This window comes from Pelophylax lessonae, assembly GCF_965119305.1.
Source record: "Pelophylax lessonae genome assembly, chromosome: 2".
In the NCBI taxonomy this organism is placed as follows: Eukaryota; Metazoa; Chordata; class Amphibia; order Anura; family Ranidae; genus Pelophylax; species Pelophylax lessonae.
Genome location: NC_138769.1, coordinates 128,914,918 through 128,933,374, shown reverse-complemented (window position 1 = coordinate 128,933,374; position 18,457 = coordinate 128,914,918). Strand labels below are relative to the sequence as shown.

The following is an 18,457-nucleotide window of genomic DNA, read 5'->3' as shown; positions in this document are numbered from 1 at the left end:
CCACTCACCAGTTGTGTGTCCTCTCCTGGGTCTCTGGCCTGGCTGCCGCTATCATCCTCACAGTGGGCAGGAGGTGTTGCAGATCTGCATAGAGAGCATGTGTTGGATGCGTCACCCATGCTTGTTCACATAAGTTTGACAGCTCCAACCTTCCATCCAGATCTGCCCACTGTAAGGATGACCTCGGCATCCCGGTGGGAGACCCAGGAGAGGACAACCAGGCTGATAAGTGCCCTGGCGGGACTGTGCAGGGAAGGCTGAACTGAGAAGACAGTGGTTTAAGGGAGGAAAGGGGGGAAAATGACTGCAAAGGGCGCTGTGATGTAAAAAGGACGCGTTGTAAACGGGAACTGTAATGTGTAAAGGAGTACTGTGATAAGGGACACTGTTATATGGAGCACTGTGATGTCCAATGGGGCACTGTGCAAAGGGGAACTATGACTTGAAGAGGACTGCAATGTAATGGGGAACTATGATGTAAAGATGGCTGCAATGTAATGGGATGCTATGATGCTTAAGGGGGCACCAATGTAATGGGGCACTGTGACATGAAGGGGAACTGAGGACACTGGGACTGCTGTAAAGGGGGGTTTGTGATGTAAAGGGGGAGCTGTGATGTTAAGGGGAGGTGAGGACATTTCTGTGATGTGTTATAGTGCAAACATAAGATTTGAACCTCTATTGGAAGAAAAGTTTACCAACTGTACCTCTGCTATAGAAGGATATGCCAAGAAGTTGCTACATAATATTCTTATGGCTGCGCGCTGCCTTGTAGTACTGCACTGAAAAAACGCTTCCCCCCCCCCCCTCCCTTCTCCTGAGGCTTTCTATACCAGGGTTCAAGGACGTAGAATTCATGGAGAAATTAACAGCCAGGATAAGGGACAGGGTGGACGCTCACAACCGTGTCTGGGAACTATGGCATCTTCGGGAGGACCTACCCTTAACTTCCCTCCCCCGTTTAGCCAAAGAAATGCCGCTCTAAGTGAGTGACCGACTCTCTCACGTTGTGAACAGGAACCCGGAATATTGCTGCACTTCTTGGTAACTTTATTGAAGTATTTAAAATCACATCACAGGTATGACAGGAACATAAAAGGTAACGTGTTTCACGCTAAAGTCATCGCTTACTCAAAACCATTTCCCTCGTTTTATCTCTCTTCATCTTGGTGAGCTGTAATATGGATCCTTACCCTTTTTCTTCCTCTACTTTTTTTTTTTTTTTTTCCTCTTTTCCTTCTTTACTCGCTTCCCCTTTTCCTTTTTTTATTCTTCTATGAGTTCTGTTGAGACTATGCATACTCCTACATGATGGCTGCCATTGTTGGCTATTTTAATTATCTATGTGCACCAAATATTCGCTTTGCACATTGTTCTTATGTTATTCAATATTGTTCGCTTTATTCTTTGTTTTCAACAAACAGAAAAATGATCAATAAAATTATTTGAAAAAAAAAAAAAAGGAAATGCTTTGTTCATATTTCAGGTCTGAGGTTTACAACTACTTCAAGAAACTCAAGCAACTTTAATTTCCTTGTAGGTTTTAGTTCATCAGCTGTCCACTTGGATCTGTTCAAAAGTCCAGAAAAGAAAACCCCTGGCTGGTATCTGTCACTGATGGCTCCCAATGAAAAAGGACCAAACTTTGCCTGGCTTGACCCATCAAGATTGTACTGTAATCAGCACGTAGGTGTTTCATAACTATTTCATACTGCTAAATTGAATAGACAGTTAAGTGTACTATGCAATCATAAAATCACTTTATGGATCATTTACTAAAGACATTCTTCAGTAAATGTTCTACAGCACCTGCCAAAAAGTTTTAATAGATCATGTATTCCAGTTAAAAGCCAGTTTTAGCCAAAATATTTAATTTTCTTTTTGGATAGAGCAGGGAAGGTTTCCAGCCTTTTCCTCATTTATGAAGGCCATAGATCATGTGATTTTCTTTCCTGCATCCAAGGGGTGGTTGTGACTGAGCTATTGTGTTCTTCCGGCAGGGGCACGAGGAGCCATCCATGCGGGGAGAACACCATGATTATTGCTAGTGGCTATAGCCAATGGCAATAATGGCATGCTGAAAAGCCAACGTGCTGATTATACCTAAGTTGATCGATAAGTAAATTAATCACATATATGCAATTCGAATGCATTTTGTACTGCATCCAATTCCCATACCATGTGAACCAGACTGGCTTTCAATGGAGCCGGTTCACATATAAGCGGGCAGTGGCATCTTAAGAGCCTTATAGGCCCCTGGGCAATGCAGTGCACTGGGGCCCCCTGCCTACACAATCACCCACGAGAATACATATTACAGGGACCAATATATACTACAAGAGAGTACAACTACTACCTGGAGTATATACCTTATTATATACATATTACAGGGACCAATATATACTACAAGAGACAACTACCTGGAGGATATACCTTACTATATACATATTACAGGGACCAATATATAGTAAGGTATAGCCTCCAGGACAGGTAGTTGTCTCTTGTGTCGATCATGCCATGGAGATTGGAGAGAGTTAAAAAAATAAAGAATATCATATCAAGCAGCCTGGCAGCTGGGCTGGCAGCCTTACCTTTAACAACGGCTGCACATGGGAGGAGGTGGGTGGAGGCGGAGCCAGTTTTCTAGGCGCTGAGACGGAGAGGAGAGGAGGACGAGCCGACGAGGAGGATCCTCCTCCGCTGTGCATCATGGGTCTGCTCTGCTAACGTCACTGGTTGCTAGATGCCAATCGGGCTGGCCTTAGCAACCAGTGTCTGTGCAGTGCAGACTCGAGCCACGGCCACCGCCGGCAGACAACAAGGGGGGGGGGGCCCGGGCTGGCGGACAATGGGGGGGCCCTAGACCACCAGGGACAGTAACTGCCACCATCCCTGTGGGGCCCCCGGGCAGCCACCGGGCATGCCCATTGGAAAAGACGGCCCTGTAAGCGGGCCGGATGCGGTGCGAATTAAAAAAAGTGTTGCGTGTTTTTCAGTCCGATTCAGGTACTATTTCATTGTCCAATTCATGCCTAAACCACTGAATGGAAACTGCCCAGGACTCTGAACCAAAACCGGACCCGCATATATGTGAACGGAGGCCAAGTAGATAAGGGGTGTCTAGATAAAAACAAGCTGTGCAGCTTTTACCAAAGTTGAACAATGCCCTTGCTACAGATGTGGGCTATTTACATACAGCCTGACTGGAAAACTCCCAGGGTGTTGCTAAGAGACTGATAGATGGTACTGTTCACCTTCATCACAGGAGTGCGCTCTTTCTCTGATAAAATGCATTCTCTCCCCCCTGATGCAGTAGCTCTCAGCTTGGCATTTGAGGGTCGCTTCTGTGACGGTGAAGGTGAGCAGAATGTTAACAGCCAGACAGCTCTTAATAACGTCCTAGGAGTTTTCTATTCAGGCTTCATGAGGTACATAAATGGCCTTTTCAACTTTAGTCAAAGCTGCACAGTTTGTTCTTATTTTATAGACACCCCTTAACTGCACAGGCAGTTTTTTTGGTAAGTTTGAACTAAGACTTTAATGTAACTGGTTTGTAGTGTAAATTGAGTATTAAAAAAAGGTTTAAAAAAAACAATAGCCATGCCCAATGAAATACTCAGTTTATCGTGCCCACCAAAGGGCGCCAACATCTATTATTTTCTTTCATGATAATTACAATTCATCAGGAAGTCAGATTGACACTGATGGCACTGTGATTGCACTGATAGGGCACTGTATTGACACTGATGGCACAGTGTTTGCACTGATGGGGCACTGTATTGACACTGATGGCACTGTGTTTGCACTGATGAGGCACTCTTGGCACTGTGATTGCACTGATAGGACACTGATGGCACTGTGATTGCACTGATGGGGCATAGATGGCACTGTGATTGCACTGATGGGGCACTGTGTTTGCACTGATGGCACTCTGTTTGCATTGATGGGGCACTGTATTGACCAGTTGCGGCTGGTTCTCCATCAGTCTGGGGGAGGACAGACGGACCCCCCCCCCCCCTCCAGAGTCCAGTACACACCATATCCCCCCGGGCGCCAGTTCACTTACCTTGTTCCTCCGGACTGACAGGCGGTGACGGCTTCCCCCCTCAGTCTCCTCCATGTCCCCTCTCAGCGGCCGTCTCTTCTCTCCTCCTCTGTCAATAGGATGCCTTCTCCTTTGGCCAATTGGGAAACAGGCCTTAGGACCCGCTTCCTGTTTGGACGGGAGGAGAATCAGTGTGGCAATAGCAAATATTCAGCATCTGCGCCCCGAGCCCACCCTTTTTTGAAGCCTTTTTTTGATGGCACTGATGGGGCACTGTATTGAAACTGATGGCACTCTGTATGCACTGATGGCACTGTGATTGCACTGATGGGGCACTGTATTGACACTGTATTGGCACTGATCGGTTGGCAAGTGGGAGGGACTTGCCATGAGCTGAGTAAACAACATACATAGAGAGCAACCAATTAAGCCATGCCAGCCAGCCACTCCCATTCACTAGGAAAATAGTACTCCTGTGCTGGCAAAGTGATGCCTGAGATTAGCCTCTTATGTTGTCTTGCAGCTCTGCCTGTGATGAGCAGGTACTTGTGCTGTGCTGTTCGTCTCGTCTGTAATGACGTGCCACTTACTGCCGATGTCCTGTCGAATAATGCCTCCCGTCGAAAAATGCATCCGACGGACTGGCGTGACTATTACACTGGCATGCACAGTTTGTCAGATGCATTATCTGACAAGAGACAGAGAGCGGCGGGACCAGAATCTAATGTCGGATTCTGCCTCACTGCCTCACTCTCTGCACTATCTGTGCATGCGCCCAACAGAAATCTATCTTATTGGGCGGATTATTCTCATTTTAGATTCATATTGACAAATGGCGGGAATATTGTCGTGATTACAGAACACACAGCTCAGATCGGGACACATTAAAGGGGCACTCTGACCAGGACACATTAAAGGGGCACTCTGACGGGAACACTGGTGTAAAGGAGGACTCTTGACGGGGCACTGATTAAAAGGGGGGACACTGATGTAAAGGGGAACTCTAATGGGAACACTGATGTAAAGGTGAACTCTGATGGGGACACCCGGGATGTAAAGGGGCACACTGATGGGGACACTGATGTACAGGAGGACTCTGACAGGGACACACTGGATGTAAAGGAGGACTCTGACGGGGACACACTCAATGACACTGACAGGGACTCGGACACAGGCTAAATGACGGCGGGGGACACAGGCTGCATGACGGTGGGGACACAGGCTGGATGATGGACACACTGATGTTGCACTGATGAGGCACAAATGAGCACTGATGAGGCACAGGTGGGCATGAATGAGGCACAGGTGGGCATGAATGAGGCAGAGATGGGCATAGATGAGGCAGAGATGGGCATGAATGAGGCAGGGGCGGTGTGTACGGCGTGCGAGGAGAGAACTGAACTGGACATGCAGCGTTTTGTTGACAAATGATCGCTTCGTCGTCGGATGAAGCGATCACGTGGTAAAGGGCCCCTGTCGTTGGCCCTTTACCACAATCTGCAGGAAGCGTGATTCTGGGAGGACGTTCCTGTACCCCTCCAGAATAAGCTGACCGTGCTGTAGCTGTCATTGGGCAAGTAGTTAATCCCCATAGTCTTAGCTATCCGATGGGACCCGTGAAGCGGGGCTTTGCATTACCTATAAACAATATATGTATATACAACGCTATATAAATTTAATGACCAATAAAGTGACAATGTGCATCATATAAATAAATATTCTTCATATAAATAAATAATCCTCTAAAAGTGCAATATAAGTGTCCATAAAGTGCATTCCAAAATAATGTGCATGAGAAAAGTCCACTAAAGCATGGATAAAGCCGTGAGCCAAAATCAATCAAGGTGCTTGATAGATGTCTCCATATATAAAGTGCAAGTGACACCACCACCGTTTAGCCACAAGATGGCCTCTCACCTTACTGAAGTATTAAACCAGCAGTGAATCCTCTGTAAGAATAAGCTCAATGTAGGGGATGCCACTTCCTGGATCGATCTCTCACAATTCCATGGGTATGTGGGTAAAGATAATAAAGGATCTAAGTGTATACTGCTATTATCCTTTTATTAGAATCACAAAATGAAATTACACTCACATGAAACAATTTGGCTTGTGCGGACCGTACACATCAGACAGTATTGTAGCTGTGAGGAGCCGTGCTGCTGGGTCGCCGCTCGTCCGTCCAAGTCTCCGCCCCCTATACGCGTGGCGTCTTATGCTTTTGCGTCACGACTTCGTCAGTAGGGGTCACATATGCATATATTTGCATTACCTATGTTCTGCAGTATTTGGCCTATTTGGCCAAAGACAATCACCCTACCATTCCCTGTGAAAATTAGGCATTGCCCCAAAAAAATTTGTGTGGCTACTGGACGTCCTCTAATATAAGTTTGCCATGTATGGTGCCCTTAACCCCCGTAGTTTGTGCCCTACATTTATAGAAGCTTGGCCTGCTATGTTAAGGGCAGCGTCTTAGTCTGGAAATTTGTGTGGCTACAGCTTGGACTCCAAATGAGTCTGGGGGCCCAAATTTGGCACAGAGGTAGGGGGGGGGGGGCTTCCTTTACCACACCAAACATTTTGGGGTTTGTTAGCTCAAAAATGTCCTGGTCAACTTTTTCATGGGCCTCTGCAGGGAGTGCTGGATACCGCAGGAATTCCTTGACTATTCTGCGGTGGTCAGCTAAAGTCTACCCCAATGCAGGTCCCTGTGAAAATGAAGCACTGACCCCCAAAAAATGTATGTGGCCCCTGGGGATCATATAGTATCCCTGACCGAAAACTTGGTGCCCCTGGGCACCATGGTTCGGCTAGCACAGGGCCCTAAATTTAGGCTAGCCTGGCCCGCTATGTTAACCTATGGTGCAGCCGTGATCAGGAATTTGATAGGCCACAGATCGGGCCCTGAATGAGTCCATGGACCCAAATTTGTCACAGAGGTAGGGAAGGCCTTCCTATACCACCCCTACAATTTTGAGGTCACTAGCCTGAAATTTTATGGTCCACTTTTTAGGAGGCCCCTTGGGAGTGTGTGGCCCTCGGGCGCTACTGTGGAGCGGGAATTGGTGAGGAATCTCTGGACTCTTAGCTATTTAACAATATTTGCAGAGCGGGGCTCTGCAGTTTCTGCGTCCTGCGGTGGTCGGGCAAATTCCACCCCCAAGCAGGTGCCCATGAAAATTAAGCATTGACCCCAAAAAAATTTTGTGACCCCCTCTAGAAACCCTGTACCAAGTTGGTGCCCCTGGGCAACATCGTTCTGCTACCACGGGGCACTACATTTAGGCTAGCTTGGCCTAGCCTATGTTAAGATAAGGTGCAGTAGGGAATTTTGAGGGGCCACAGCTTGTGCCCCGAACATGTCCAGGGGCTCAAGCTGTGGTAGCCTGGACTCTTTCAGGGCCAAAGCTGTGGCCCCTCAAATTACCAATCATGACCAAGCCATAGATTAACATAGCGGGTCAATCTACCATAAATTTAGGGCCCTGTTGTACCCGAATCACGGGGGTTACGGGCACCAAACTTGGTACAGGGATACTAGATGACCCCCGGGAGACGCACATATTTTTTTTTTGTGGCCGATGCCTAATTTTCACGAGGACTGGCATGGGGGCCAATTTGCACAAATACTGTGGAACATGGGTACCATTGGATAGCTAAGAATATGAAGATTAATATAGTATCCAGCAGTCCCTGCTCCACGGTACTGCCTAAGGGCCACACACTCCCAAGAGGCCCCTTAAAAAGTTGACCAGAAAATTTCAGGTTAGCTACTCCCAACATTTTGAGAGTGGTAAAGGAAGATCTCCCCTACCACTTTGCCAAATATGGTCCCCTGGAGTTGTTTGGTGCCCGAGCTGGGGTCCTGCAACTGTGCCCGCTCAAAGATTGCCATACAGCACCAAGCTGACTTAAATTATGGGCCTCATGGTACCTGAACCTGGTGGCTAGGTGCCTCAAACTTGGCGCAGAGATATAGGATACCGCAGTGACCAGCGTACATGCCCCCAATGTAGTGACCAGCGTACATGTCCCCAATGTAGTGACCAGCATACATGCCCCCAATGCAGAGATCAGCATGCGTGCCCCCAATGTAGTGACCAGCGTACATGCCCCCAATGCAGAGATCAGCGTGTGTGCCCCCAATGTAGTGACCAGCATACATGCCCCCAATGCAGAGATCAGCGTGCGTGCCCCCAATGTAGTGACCAGCATACATGCCCCCAATGCAGAGCTCAGCGTGCGTGCCCCCATGTAGTGACCAGCATACATGCCCCCAATGCAGAGATCAGTGTGCGTGCCCCCAATGTAGTGACCAGCATACATGCCCCCAATGCAGAGTTCAGCGTGCGTGCCCCCTTACTTACCTGGAGCAGCAACGGCTTCTCCTCAGTCCCCAGAACGGCGGCTTCTCCTCGGTCCCGGCGACGCGTCTCCTCCAGTCCTTCCGCTCCCGCCTCCCCCTCGACCAATGGCATGGGGTTTGCCTTGCGGCCAATCAGGAAGCATGAATCGGACGTGCTTCCTGATTGGCCAGGAGGAGGATCGGTGTGACAATAGCGAATTTTCATTCGCTATTGTCACACAATCTGTGGGCTCGGGACGCACTGCTCTGCGCCCCGGGTCCACCCTTTGCATCGCCCTATTAGAGCCTCTGGCTCTAATCAGGTGATGCAAAAAAAAAAAAAAATCCCCACTCAACTTGATGCGTCAGGCGCCCCCTGCATGCAGATTAGGGGGCCGGACGCATGGATGGGGGGGCGGTGCCCCTGCGCGCCTAACGAACCGGCCGCCACTGTGCATAAACCTCCACTGTCCAAACTACTCACCAGAAATCCTCCAATATTAAGCATAATTATCCACTCCACCAGGGATGTTGAATCCACTGTGATATTCCATATAGCCTTGATTCTTTTATGCATCCAGGGATCCTGTATTTTATATTGCACTCCCCTTTCACTCCATCATATAATTAAACAGAATGCTATCATTACACATCATATTTATTTTATATAAAAGCGTACAGTGTTAAAACAAATGCCAACTCTACATATGAGGAATAAATATGTTGGCAATGAGGGCATCCTTTTTTAATTATGTGGTAGAGTGTTGTGGGTTGCGCATTTTTTCTACTGTGCATTTTGCAGTGTTTGCCATTTCGCCATTGGCAAAATGTGTGTTTGCTTCTGTTTTTGGTGTGCACTGAAAATGCAGCTAGTTAATTAGAGGTGTATAAATATGGCCATACACTGTACAATCTGATTGCACAATCTCCTTTTAGATTTACCAAAACTGTATAATAGGAGATGCCTATGTAGCCAATCGCTCTATATCCAATCAGACAGGCCCTTGCGCTACATAGTTGATGGTAGATCTAAAGGGTATTGTTCACTCGTATTGTGAAAGGTAGGAAAGAGCGTAGATGAAAGGTAGGTAGGAGGGTAGATGATGCAGGGTGTGTGCTAATGAGGTCATCTGCTTAACTCCTTCCTGTGTCATAACCTATTGTCTGTCCAGGAAGGAAGCCATAAAGAAATGGAGAAGTGTTTTTAAACAGCCATGAGGACAGTGCGGTAAGTGTGTGTACAATAAATGGAAAGCTGTTTTATTTCTGCACAAGAAGTACATTAATAGCATATTGGTACATAGGGGAGCTGGAATTTAGAAAAAGGTTAATTTAGCTTTTTAAGGTCTTCCTTCCTGCTGCAGTCATATCGTCCTGAGATGAGCCCTGATTGGTTGCACAAGAGCCAAGTGCTAGAGAGCAGCCTAAGGAGATGAGTGCAACAGGAGAGTAGTGTAGTGGTGTGCCCCTTTATCCAGATGCAGGTGCAAGTCCCTTTAACTCAATTCCCCACAATCCTCTGGGCTCCCAGCATCCCCTGAGTTCCAGGACACGCCCAGGGAGTATAAATGCCAGCTTCCTGTGCTCAGAGAGATCCTGCCTGATGGGACAGCAGTGACTGGGCAAGTGAGCTGTCCCCAGGTGCTGGGTCGATATCTGCCAAGTCTGGTGTGCGGGCCACCAGCAGTGAGCATAAGAGCACGCAGCATCTATCCAAGCCCCAGGCACTGGAGAGGACTCTGTTACAGTCCATGTGGAGAAGCTGTCCAAGCAGTGGGTTGGTCCTATCTATGGCCCCCAGAGCCTCCTGACCGAAGTCAGCATCAGCAGTGCCAGTGTGAAGTCTGTGCCAGCAGGAAATCCCCTCAGCTCACAGTCTGCTGAATGAACGATCAATCTCTTGGAACACGTGAGAATCTTTAGTTCTTTATCCTATCAGTAAACTGAACTCAGAACACTCTGCTGCCATCTAGTGGCCATTACTAGAACTGCAATAGAATTGTTTTCACATGTTTTATGAATGTTTCTCCCTTCCTCATATTGCTGTTTTGTACTGCAAACCCCTGTTCACATGATCTCCTGTGTAATCTACGTTCCACATTGTTAAGTAAAGTAGAAATTGCACATCACCACTGGTCTGATCATTTGGCTGATACCATTACTGTACATAACAGTAGCATCCGCCCCCCCCCCCCCCACACACAATTTTTCTTATTCAATTTCCTTTCGATTCACAGTACCTTCAACTATGTAGTGCAAGGGCCTGCCTGATTGCATACAAATTGAAAGTGTTTAGGTTTAATCTCATATTATATGGTTTTAAAAAAAAATTGTACAAGAAAACTGTATAGTGTATGGCCAGTCTACCTCCGTGTACTGACTGCAGGTTCACTTAACCAAGCCCGCACAGTAAACATGTATGCTTACTTTTCCACCGACCTTTGCATTTCTGTTGTCTTTCTCATCCCTAACCATTGCAGGCACACTTTCATTCAGGTGTGTGACTACCTGCCCCCCACCCCATCCCACCGCACATTATGGTTCCTCCTGTTGCTTTGTACATCACTACAGGATGTACAAGCCTGTGGGAGGAACCACAGCCTGCAGCAGAAAAAGCACACCCAGAAGTGCACCCGGGAGCAAAAAAAGCAGTGAAGTTTGAAGACAGGCTGATTGAAAGGTAAGTATGCATGCTTGATCTTCCATGCTTTGTTTACAAGTTATCCTGTTGTGTTCCCTTTTGGAGGCCTGGTAAATCGTATAACTAAGCTAAGGAGATCCATCACATTTAGCTATGCCAATGATATACAAAAGAACTATTCGCAGCAGATCGCTAAACGCTGTGTGTTTTCAGTGCGGTGCTGGGAACACATAGGGTTCGCAGTGTTTCCCGTATAGCAAAACTGTAAACCAGGGCTAAAGGATCTTTTTTTTTTTTATTAAGCTTAAGTCAGAATTTATTTATGAGCATTCCTGGGTCTTTTTAATCATACCTTTTCTACAACTGAAAATGTTTCTGGCTGCACAGTAAACAGTTTGTATTATACAGATTAAACTATATTATGCATACCTGACATATTTGTTTTAGGTCTGCACACTGCTGTAAGGGTGAATAAATACACTAAAGTATGGGGAGACATGGATCTAAAGGTTCCACCTTAAATCAGTGACTTTCCCTTACCTTTGTGTACTCACTTTGCGGAAGGTGGTCTGCTCCTGGCATTTCCCTTACATCAGAGTCTGCAGGATTCCCCCTTACAGTGCTTGGGGGAACTCTGTGGACCCTGATGTAAAGGGGAACTCTGTGGACTCTGTAGGGGAGAACTTTGACTGTAATGTAAAGAGGAACTCTGTGGAGTCTGATGTTAAGGGGAGCTCTGTGAGCTCTTTTGTAAAAGGGGGGCTCTGGTGACCAGAGACCCTCTTACATCAGAGTTTCTCTTTACACCAGAGCCTGCAGAATCCCCCCCCCTACATCAGAGTCCTCCTTTACATTGGGGCCTGCACAGATCACTTTTACATCAGAATCCACAGAGTTCTACCTTGCACTGTAAAGGGGAACCCTGCAGACGCTGATGTAAGGGGGAACTCTGTGCTGGGTTATAGTAACCTGACTTTAATGTAAGTAGAGGCATATGTTTTTTGCCTTTTTTATTATTCCTTAAACACACACTAATAGCACTAGCTACATGTTTAGCTTACATATTGATATTTGCACTGAAAATTATAATTTTATGTACTTTAAGTGTCAGTAAAAAATGTCTGTTAGTAAAAACGTGCTGCTGTCAGTAAATTTTTGCTGTTTTGTCAGTAAATTTCACTTCGGGAGGTTTGTAACACTGATGAAAACCCATATGTTAAATATGTTCCTTCTTTCTTCAGGCCCTGCAAGACTGCATTGAAGATCTGCTACAGCCCTTTAAGAATAACCAAATTGATCTTGTTGCCGGGATTGATGCCATGGGTTTCATACTAGGTGCATATCACAGAACATCTTGAAGATGTGGTAGTATTTTAGGTCTTAGTCCATTCAAGGACAGCAGATGCAAAAAAGTAGGCAGTCCCAAGCAAGCCTGTGTATATGTAACATGACAGCATTTCAAAATGGTTTTAAAGCACAGTTCAGTATAGGTCCAAGGTATGTACTATATCTATCTGCAGTAAAGCTGGCAGGGAGTACATCTGTATCTGCAACCAGAACAAAGACCGTAAAAAAAGGTGACGCATGTTCTATGTTCCCCTCCTCTACTAAAAATATTTTAATGTATGTCTTTTTTTGCTGATGGTAGCTTATCCTTAATTCTCTTCCTGCGAACAGAGCAGAAGAAACCTGAAAAAGGTTCCCATCCCCCCCCCCCCCCCCCCATTTGAACTAAAACTAAAAAAAAAAAAGAAATTAGCTGGACACACGCTCTAACCCTTTCAGATCTTGCAGCTTCACACCATTTATGGAGCAGAGCAATTTCCTTTTTTTGTCTTTTTTTTGTTATTATTATTTCTATTGTGACAGTGCGATGCCCTGCAACTGTGAAAAGGTAAGAGATATGACACAGCACTTGCACATATGCAGAGTTCAGGGCTTGGGAATATTGATACTGAACAGGGAAAGGTGTTCATCTTTCTGTGGGTTTCGGAGTTTGTAGATTTAGAAGAGTTTTGGTAGGAAAAAAAAATCTCCAACCACGTGTCTAGGTCTTGCAGGAGACCGGCGGGCTGTTAGTGTAGGTGTGCACAGCCCTTTATACTGAAGGGCCAAGCCTAAATGCAGGGTTCTCATTGGGAGACAGGTGTGCTTCACTCAAGAGACAGCTCTCCATGATGTAGGAGAAGGTGCATGGAAGTTTATTTGAGCTGTATAGATTGTAATGCATAATTGTTTGTACAGTGGGTATAAAAAGTCATTCTCATATTTTGCTGCTTTGCAGCCCGAAAAGAAGACAGGCACAGTTTCTGTTTTATCCAGCTGTATTTACAAGTGCAACTTATAACCTCCCAAGTGAAAGATATCATACCAATATGTCAGAAAAAAATATAAAATAAAAAACCGAATCACTGAGTTGGAAAAAGGATCACCCCCCTTATGTCAGTATTTTGTTGGGCCACATTTCCGTGAGACATATTGATTGGTGATGAGGCTAAATAATTAAATTTTAGTCTTATCTGACCACCTTACACTCACCCTGATGATTCTGAGACCACATGGAAAAATGTGTTAGGTTCAGATAGGCTAAAATGTAATGATTTGGCCTCAACACCAAAGGATATGTCTGGCGGAAATCCAATACAGCTCACTATCCCCAAATAACATCATTCCTACAGTAAAGCATGGAGGTGGTAATATTCTGTTATGGGATGTTTTTCTTGCAGCAGGGACTGGAGCACTTGTCAGGATAGAAGAAAAATGGATGGGGCAAAATACCATCAGACTCATGCCGAAAATCTGCTGCCCTCTGCCAGAAAGTTGCCAATGGGAAGAAGGTTTACCTTCCAACATGACAATAGCCCAAAGCACGCAGCAAAAATGACCACACAGTGGTTGAAGGAGAAAAGGGTGAATATCCTTGCATGGCCTAGTCAAAGCCCAGACTTAAACCCCACTGAAAATCTGTGGAATGACTTGAAGACTGCAGTCCACAAACAGTCACCATCAAATTTAACTGAACTTGAGCAGTTCTGCAAAGAAGAGTGGGCAAATATTGCAAAGTCTAGATGTGCAAAGTTAGTAGAGACATATCCCAACAGAGCAAAGGCTGTAACTAAAGCAAAAGGTGGTTCAACAAAATACTGATATAAAGGAGGGTGATCCTTTTTTCAACGCAGTGATTGTTTTTTTATTTTTTTTCTGACATGTTGGTGTTTATATCTTTTACTTGGATGTTGATAGTTGCACTAGTAAATACAGCTGGATAAAAAAAAAAAAAGGTGTCTGTCTTCATTTCAGGCTGCAAAGCAACAAAATGTAATTATTTTAAAGGGGAGTGATTATTTTCTAGATCAACTTTTATGTTTCCTTTTATGATGCTGTCACACAGGTCTTTTGGTTAAAAAAAAAAAAACTGTGGCAACCTAATGCAATGGTTTGGCATCTCCAGAATATATACGTGTTTTATGATATTCCGTATCTTATTGACCTTTCCATAAATGTTTCTTTGATTTCTGACTCCCGGTCTTGAAAAAGGTGCTGCTATTGCATCGCACTTAAAGAAAGGATTCCTAGCGATCAGGAAAGCGGGCCATCTTTGTGTGAAGACACATAGTCAATCATATGTGGACTATTCTGGCAGGGAAAAAAATGCAGAGGTTCGGACCGATTCCATCAAACCAGGTAAGTAGTCAGATTTGAAAAGTAGTAGTCTAAATATAAATATTTTTATTCACTAGATTTATGATGCACTCAGTAATTATTACATATTAAATTTCAAAAGGTATATATTTGAAGTTTATTTACAGGCACAATAAATGAAATGCATATTCTGTACATCTCTCTAAGGCCCCTTTCACACATATATGGTCCGTTCAGATCCGCCTGTCAGTTTTTCAGGCGGATCTGAACGGATGCTCCAAGAATCTCTATGGGGCAGCGGATGTCAGCAGAGACATGTCCGCTGACATCCGATCCTGTCCGTCAAATCCGGACGGATGGAAACCCTATTTTCCATCCGTCTGGCCGATCAGATCGGATGAGAACGGACAGTCGTCCGTTCTCATCTGATTCCATAGAGGACAGCAGGGATCTGACACCTCCGCCTCTGCACACAGAGCGGAGACTGAGCTGTCATCCGCCTGCTCAGCGGGGATCGGCGGATCGATTCCCCCGCTGAGAAAAATTGAGTCCGTCAGCGGAACGGAGCCGTGTGCAAGGGGCCTAATGCATGCACATTTCATCATGCTTTGTCTCTTTAAAATCCTGCAAGTACAAAAAAAGGCGATCCTGCCAGTATTCCAATTGCTCATAATATTCTGTGCTGCACTGAAATACTAAGTAGTGGTATCAGCCCTGCCCAGTTCACCAGTTCTGTAGTTCGTTTGGACTACAGAAAACCTCCCCCATAATATGTAATGAAGAAAAGGTGAGGCGTTCTGTAGTCCTACACACACTTCCTGTTTTTGTGTGGCAACGCTGCTGCTCCATGGATACAGTTCCCTAGGACGGATTGTTACTAGCAACATCACCGGGTAAAAATAAAGGGGGGGGAAGCTGGAAAAAATTAAAATGAATGCAGCCACCACATCTATGGACTTTTAAATCATATACAGTATATGTTAATTATGGCTCTTGGGTTTAAATACAGTTTAAGAAACTATTTGTTCTGGAACAAACTTAACGTGTTATTAGTAGGTTTCATATTTAATTGTTTTTTTTTTTTTACTTCAGAATTAGTCTGTAATACATAGTGAGTATTTTGCATTTGGCTGTATTAGGTCTACGTATACTCTTGGTAGATCAGTGGATTGAAACTGGAGGTACCATGAGGGCTGCTATCAAATTGGTGGAAGAACAAGGTGGAGTTGTTGCAGGTAAGAGATATAATAAGTATAACTACTACTTACATACACAAAAATGTGACTCTTAACCACTTGCCGACCGTCGCAAGTACATATACTGCGGCGGTCAGCCCCTCCTGGGCAAAGTGACCGCTCCCGCTCGTTCACTGTGTTACCCGCGCGAGTGACCGGCCACCCGCGATCGTCCGCTGCAGAGGGAAGGGCAGGCGGCTGATGTAAACAAAACCGCCTGTCATTCTCCCTGGTGCAACTGCAGAGATCATACGATCCTGCTATGTAGGATCGTATGTCTCTGTGGTTACATGAAAAGCCACACCCCTTTACAGTTAGAAGCACGCCCCTAGGGACACATTTAACCCCTGCCTCTCCAATAAAGTTAACCCCTTCCCTGCCAGTGTCATTTTTACAGTAACAGTGCATATGTATAGCACTGATTACTGCAGTAATGTCACTGGTACCCCCAAAAGTGTAAAAAATGTCAGTCAAGGGTCCGATCTGTTCACCGCAATGTCGCAGTCCCGCAAAAAAAAAATCGTCGATCGCCGCCATTACTCGTTAAAAAAAAAAACAATAAAAATGACAAAAATCTTTCCCTTAGTTAGTAAACACAATAACTTTTGCGCAAACCAATCAAAATACGCTTATTGCGTTTTTTTTTTTTTTTCCCCCAAACATGGGTAGCAGAAAACAAATTGGCCTAAAATGTTAAAAAATTTTGATTTTTACATTTTTTTGGGGGAATTTCATATAAAAAATTTGAAAAATATTGTTATTTTCTCAAAATTGTCGCATTTTTTTGTTTATAGCGCACAAAGTAAAAATCGCACAGGTGATCAAATACCACCAAAAGAAAGCTCTGTTTGTGTGAAAAAAAGGACGTCAATTTCATTTAGGTACAGCGTCGCAGGACCGTGCAATTGTCTGTTAAAGTCACGCAGTGCCGAATCGCAAAATAGCCCCTGGTCTTTGAGCAGCCAATTCCTCCGGGGCTTAAGTGGTTAAAAAAGGAAAAGGGATTGTTTCCTGGATAATACCAAAGTACAGTGTGTTAAGTTTGACTAATCCAATGCTGCATCGGTAATGCCATGGAAACAGGATTTGTACATGGTTTTAGTACAAAGGTCTTGTTCTTGATGCCAGGGCCAGATTAACATAGGGGCTATTGGAGCTGCAGCTCCAGGCCCCTACCTTTTAATATAGGCCCCGGGTTGGCCATATTCACTGTTACCGCTCTTCTGTCACTTGTAAACACAGAAGTCTGGCTTCTATGCTCGCTTCCCCAGGCAGCACCCTCAGAACCTCCCCACACAGCGCGAAGGCCGGACAAGGAGGGACAGTTGCCGATGCATGGATGTGTTTATGGGCTTCAGAGACAGCATCCCATGTGGAATTAGGCATGCATGGCTGCACCCTTCCTCCTCTGGGTGCATGCCAAGCCACGGCCCTTAAGGCCCTTCAAAATCCTCAGCACCAAGCCCATGATGCTCTTAATCCGGCCCTGCTTGATGCACTCTTACAGGGAAATTATAGAGAGTTTTCAGTAATATGATTAACTGTAATGTTGTTTTATGCACATTTTTCACATAAATGTTATGTCCTATTTCCTTTGCAATACATATGTAGATTGGTAGATTCTTCCTTCTGCAGATATTTAATTTTCATTGCTGTCACTCAGCTTTCCATGATAATCTCACCCTCTGCAAGGTTTAGGGCTAATTTACCCATGCTGCGGTGACAGACCCTTTACTTCATTGTAAACTGACTGTCACCGCAAGGACACACAGAAAACAATTGTTTCCTGCGTGTCCCATTCACACTGACGTTTAGTAAACTGAGAAGTTTTCCCTCAGTTCAATTCTCGGCAGTTCTCAGAGAAAAAATATCTCCTCTGGTACCCAGTTTAGAAGGCGGAGAACTTCACTTCTCACAGGGTGATCAGAGGGGAATTTTTTTCTCTGAGAACTGCCGTGATCTGTGTATAACTGGGTGGAATGCCTGTAATCTCACGAGATATTGTGAGATTACAGGCACTGCTAAGTTTAAAAAGTGAAACTAAAGTTTAAAAGAACTCGTAATGACATGTTCTGACACATGAAAACATATCTATACACACAAACACACATGCACAGTATATATACATATATACATACATACCAGTACATACATACATACATACATACATACATACATACATACATACATACATGCCAATCTGTATGCAATTGCACTGTGCGTTGGCAGATTGCATGCAGATTGTACACCAGACGGAGATCTGCGTGTGTGTGATGTCCCAGCAGACCAGTCTGCGGACAAACTGTTGGGTGGTGGCAGGCTATCCTTTGTGGTGTGTGGGTGTGGGGACAGTGGGAAGAGTGATCAACACAGGGGTTCTGGCTTGTAGGATAGCTGGAGGAATCCTAGTAGTGTGTGGTAATTGCTAGACTGCTCCCCAACCCTTAGAGTCCACCAGATTGTATGTAAGATTTGTATCTGCCTGTGTGTGGTCAGCCAGCTGGATTGGAGTGGAGTCTCCCTCTAGTGGTGACCGAAGGCAGTGCAGG

General features: G+C 45.2%; 1 protein-coding gene across 1 annotated transcript in view; it reads left to right on the top strand.

Annotated features, from left to right (window-relative positions):
• The window catches only part of LOC309547253 (adenine phosphoribosyltransferase-like), a 43,296-nt gene that overhangs the window by 17,698 nt on the left and 7,141 nt on the right, over nucleotides 1-18,457 (top strand). The window contains exons 2-5 of the mRNA XM_082247080.1: nucleotides 1,541-1,686; nucleotides 12,273-12,366; nucleotides 14,569-14,715; nucleotides 15,813-15,908. Of these exons, the coding sequence (XP_082103206.1) occupies nucleotides 1,541-1,686; nucleotides 12,273-12,366; nucleotides 14,569-14,715; nucleotides 15,813-15,908 (483 nt within the window). The remainder of the gene's footprint in view (nucleotides 1-1,540; nucleotides 1,687-12,272; nucleotides 12,367-14,568; nucleotides 14,716-15,812; nucleotides 15,909-18,457) is intronic.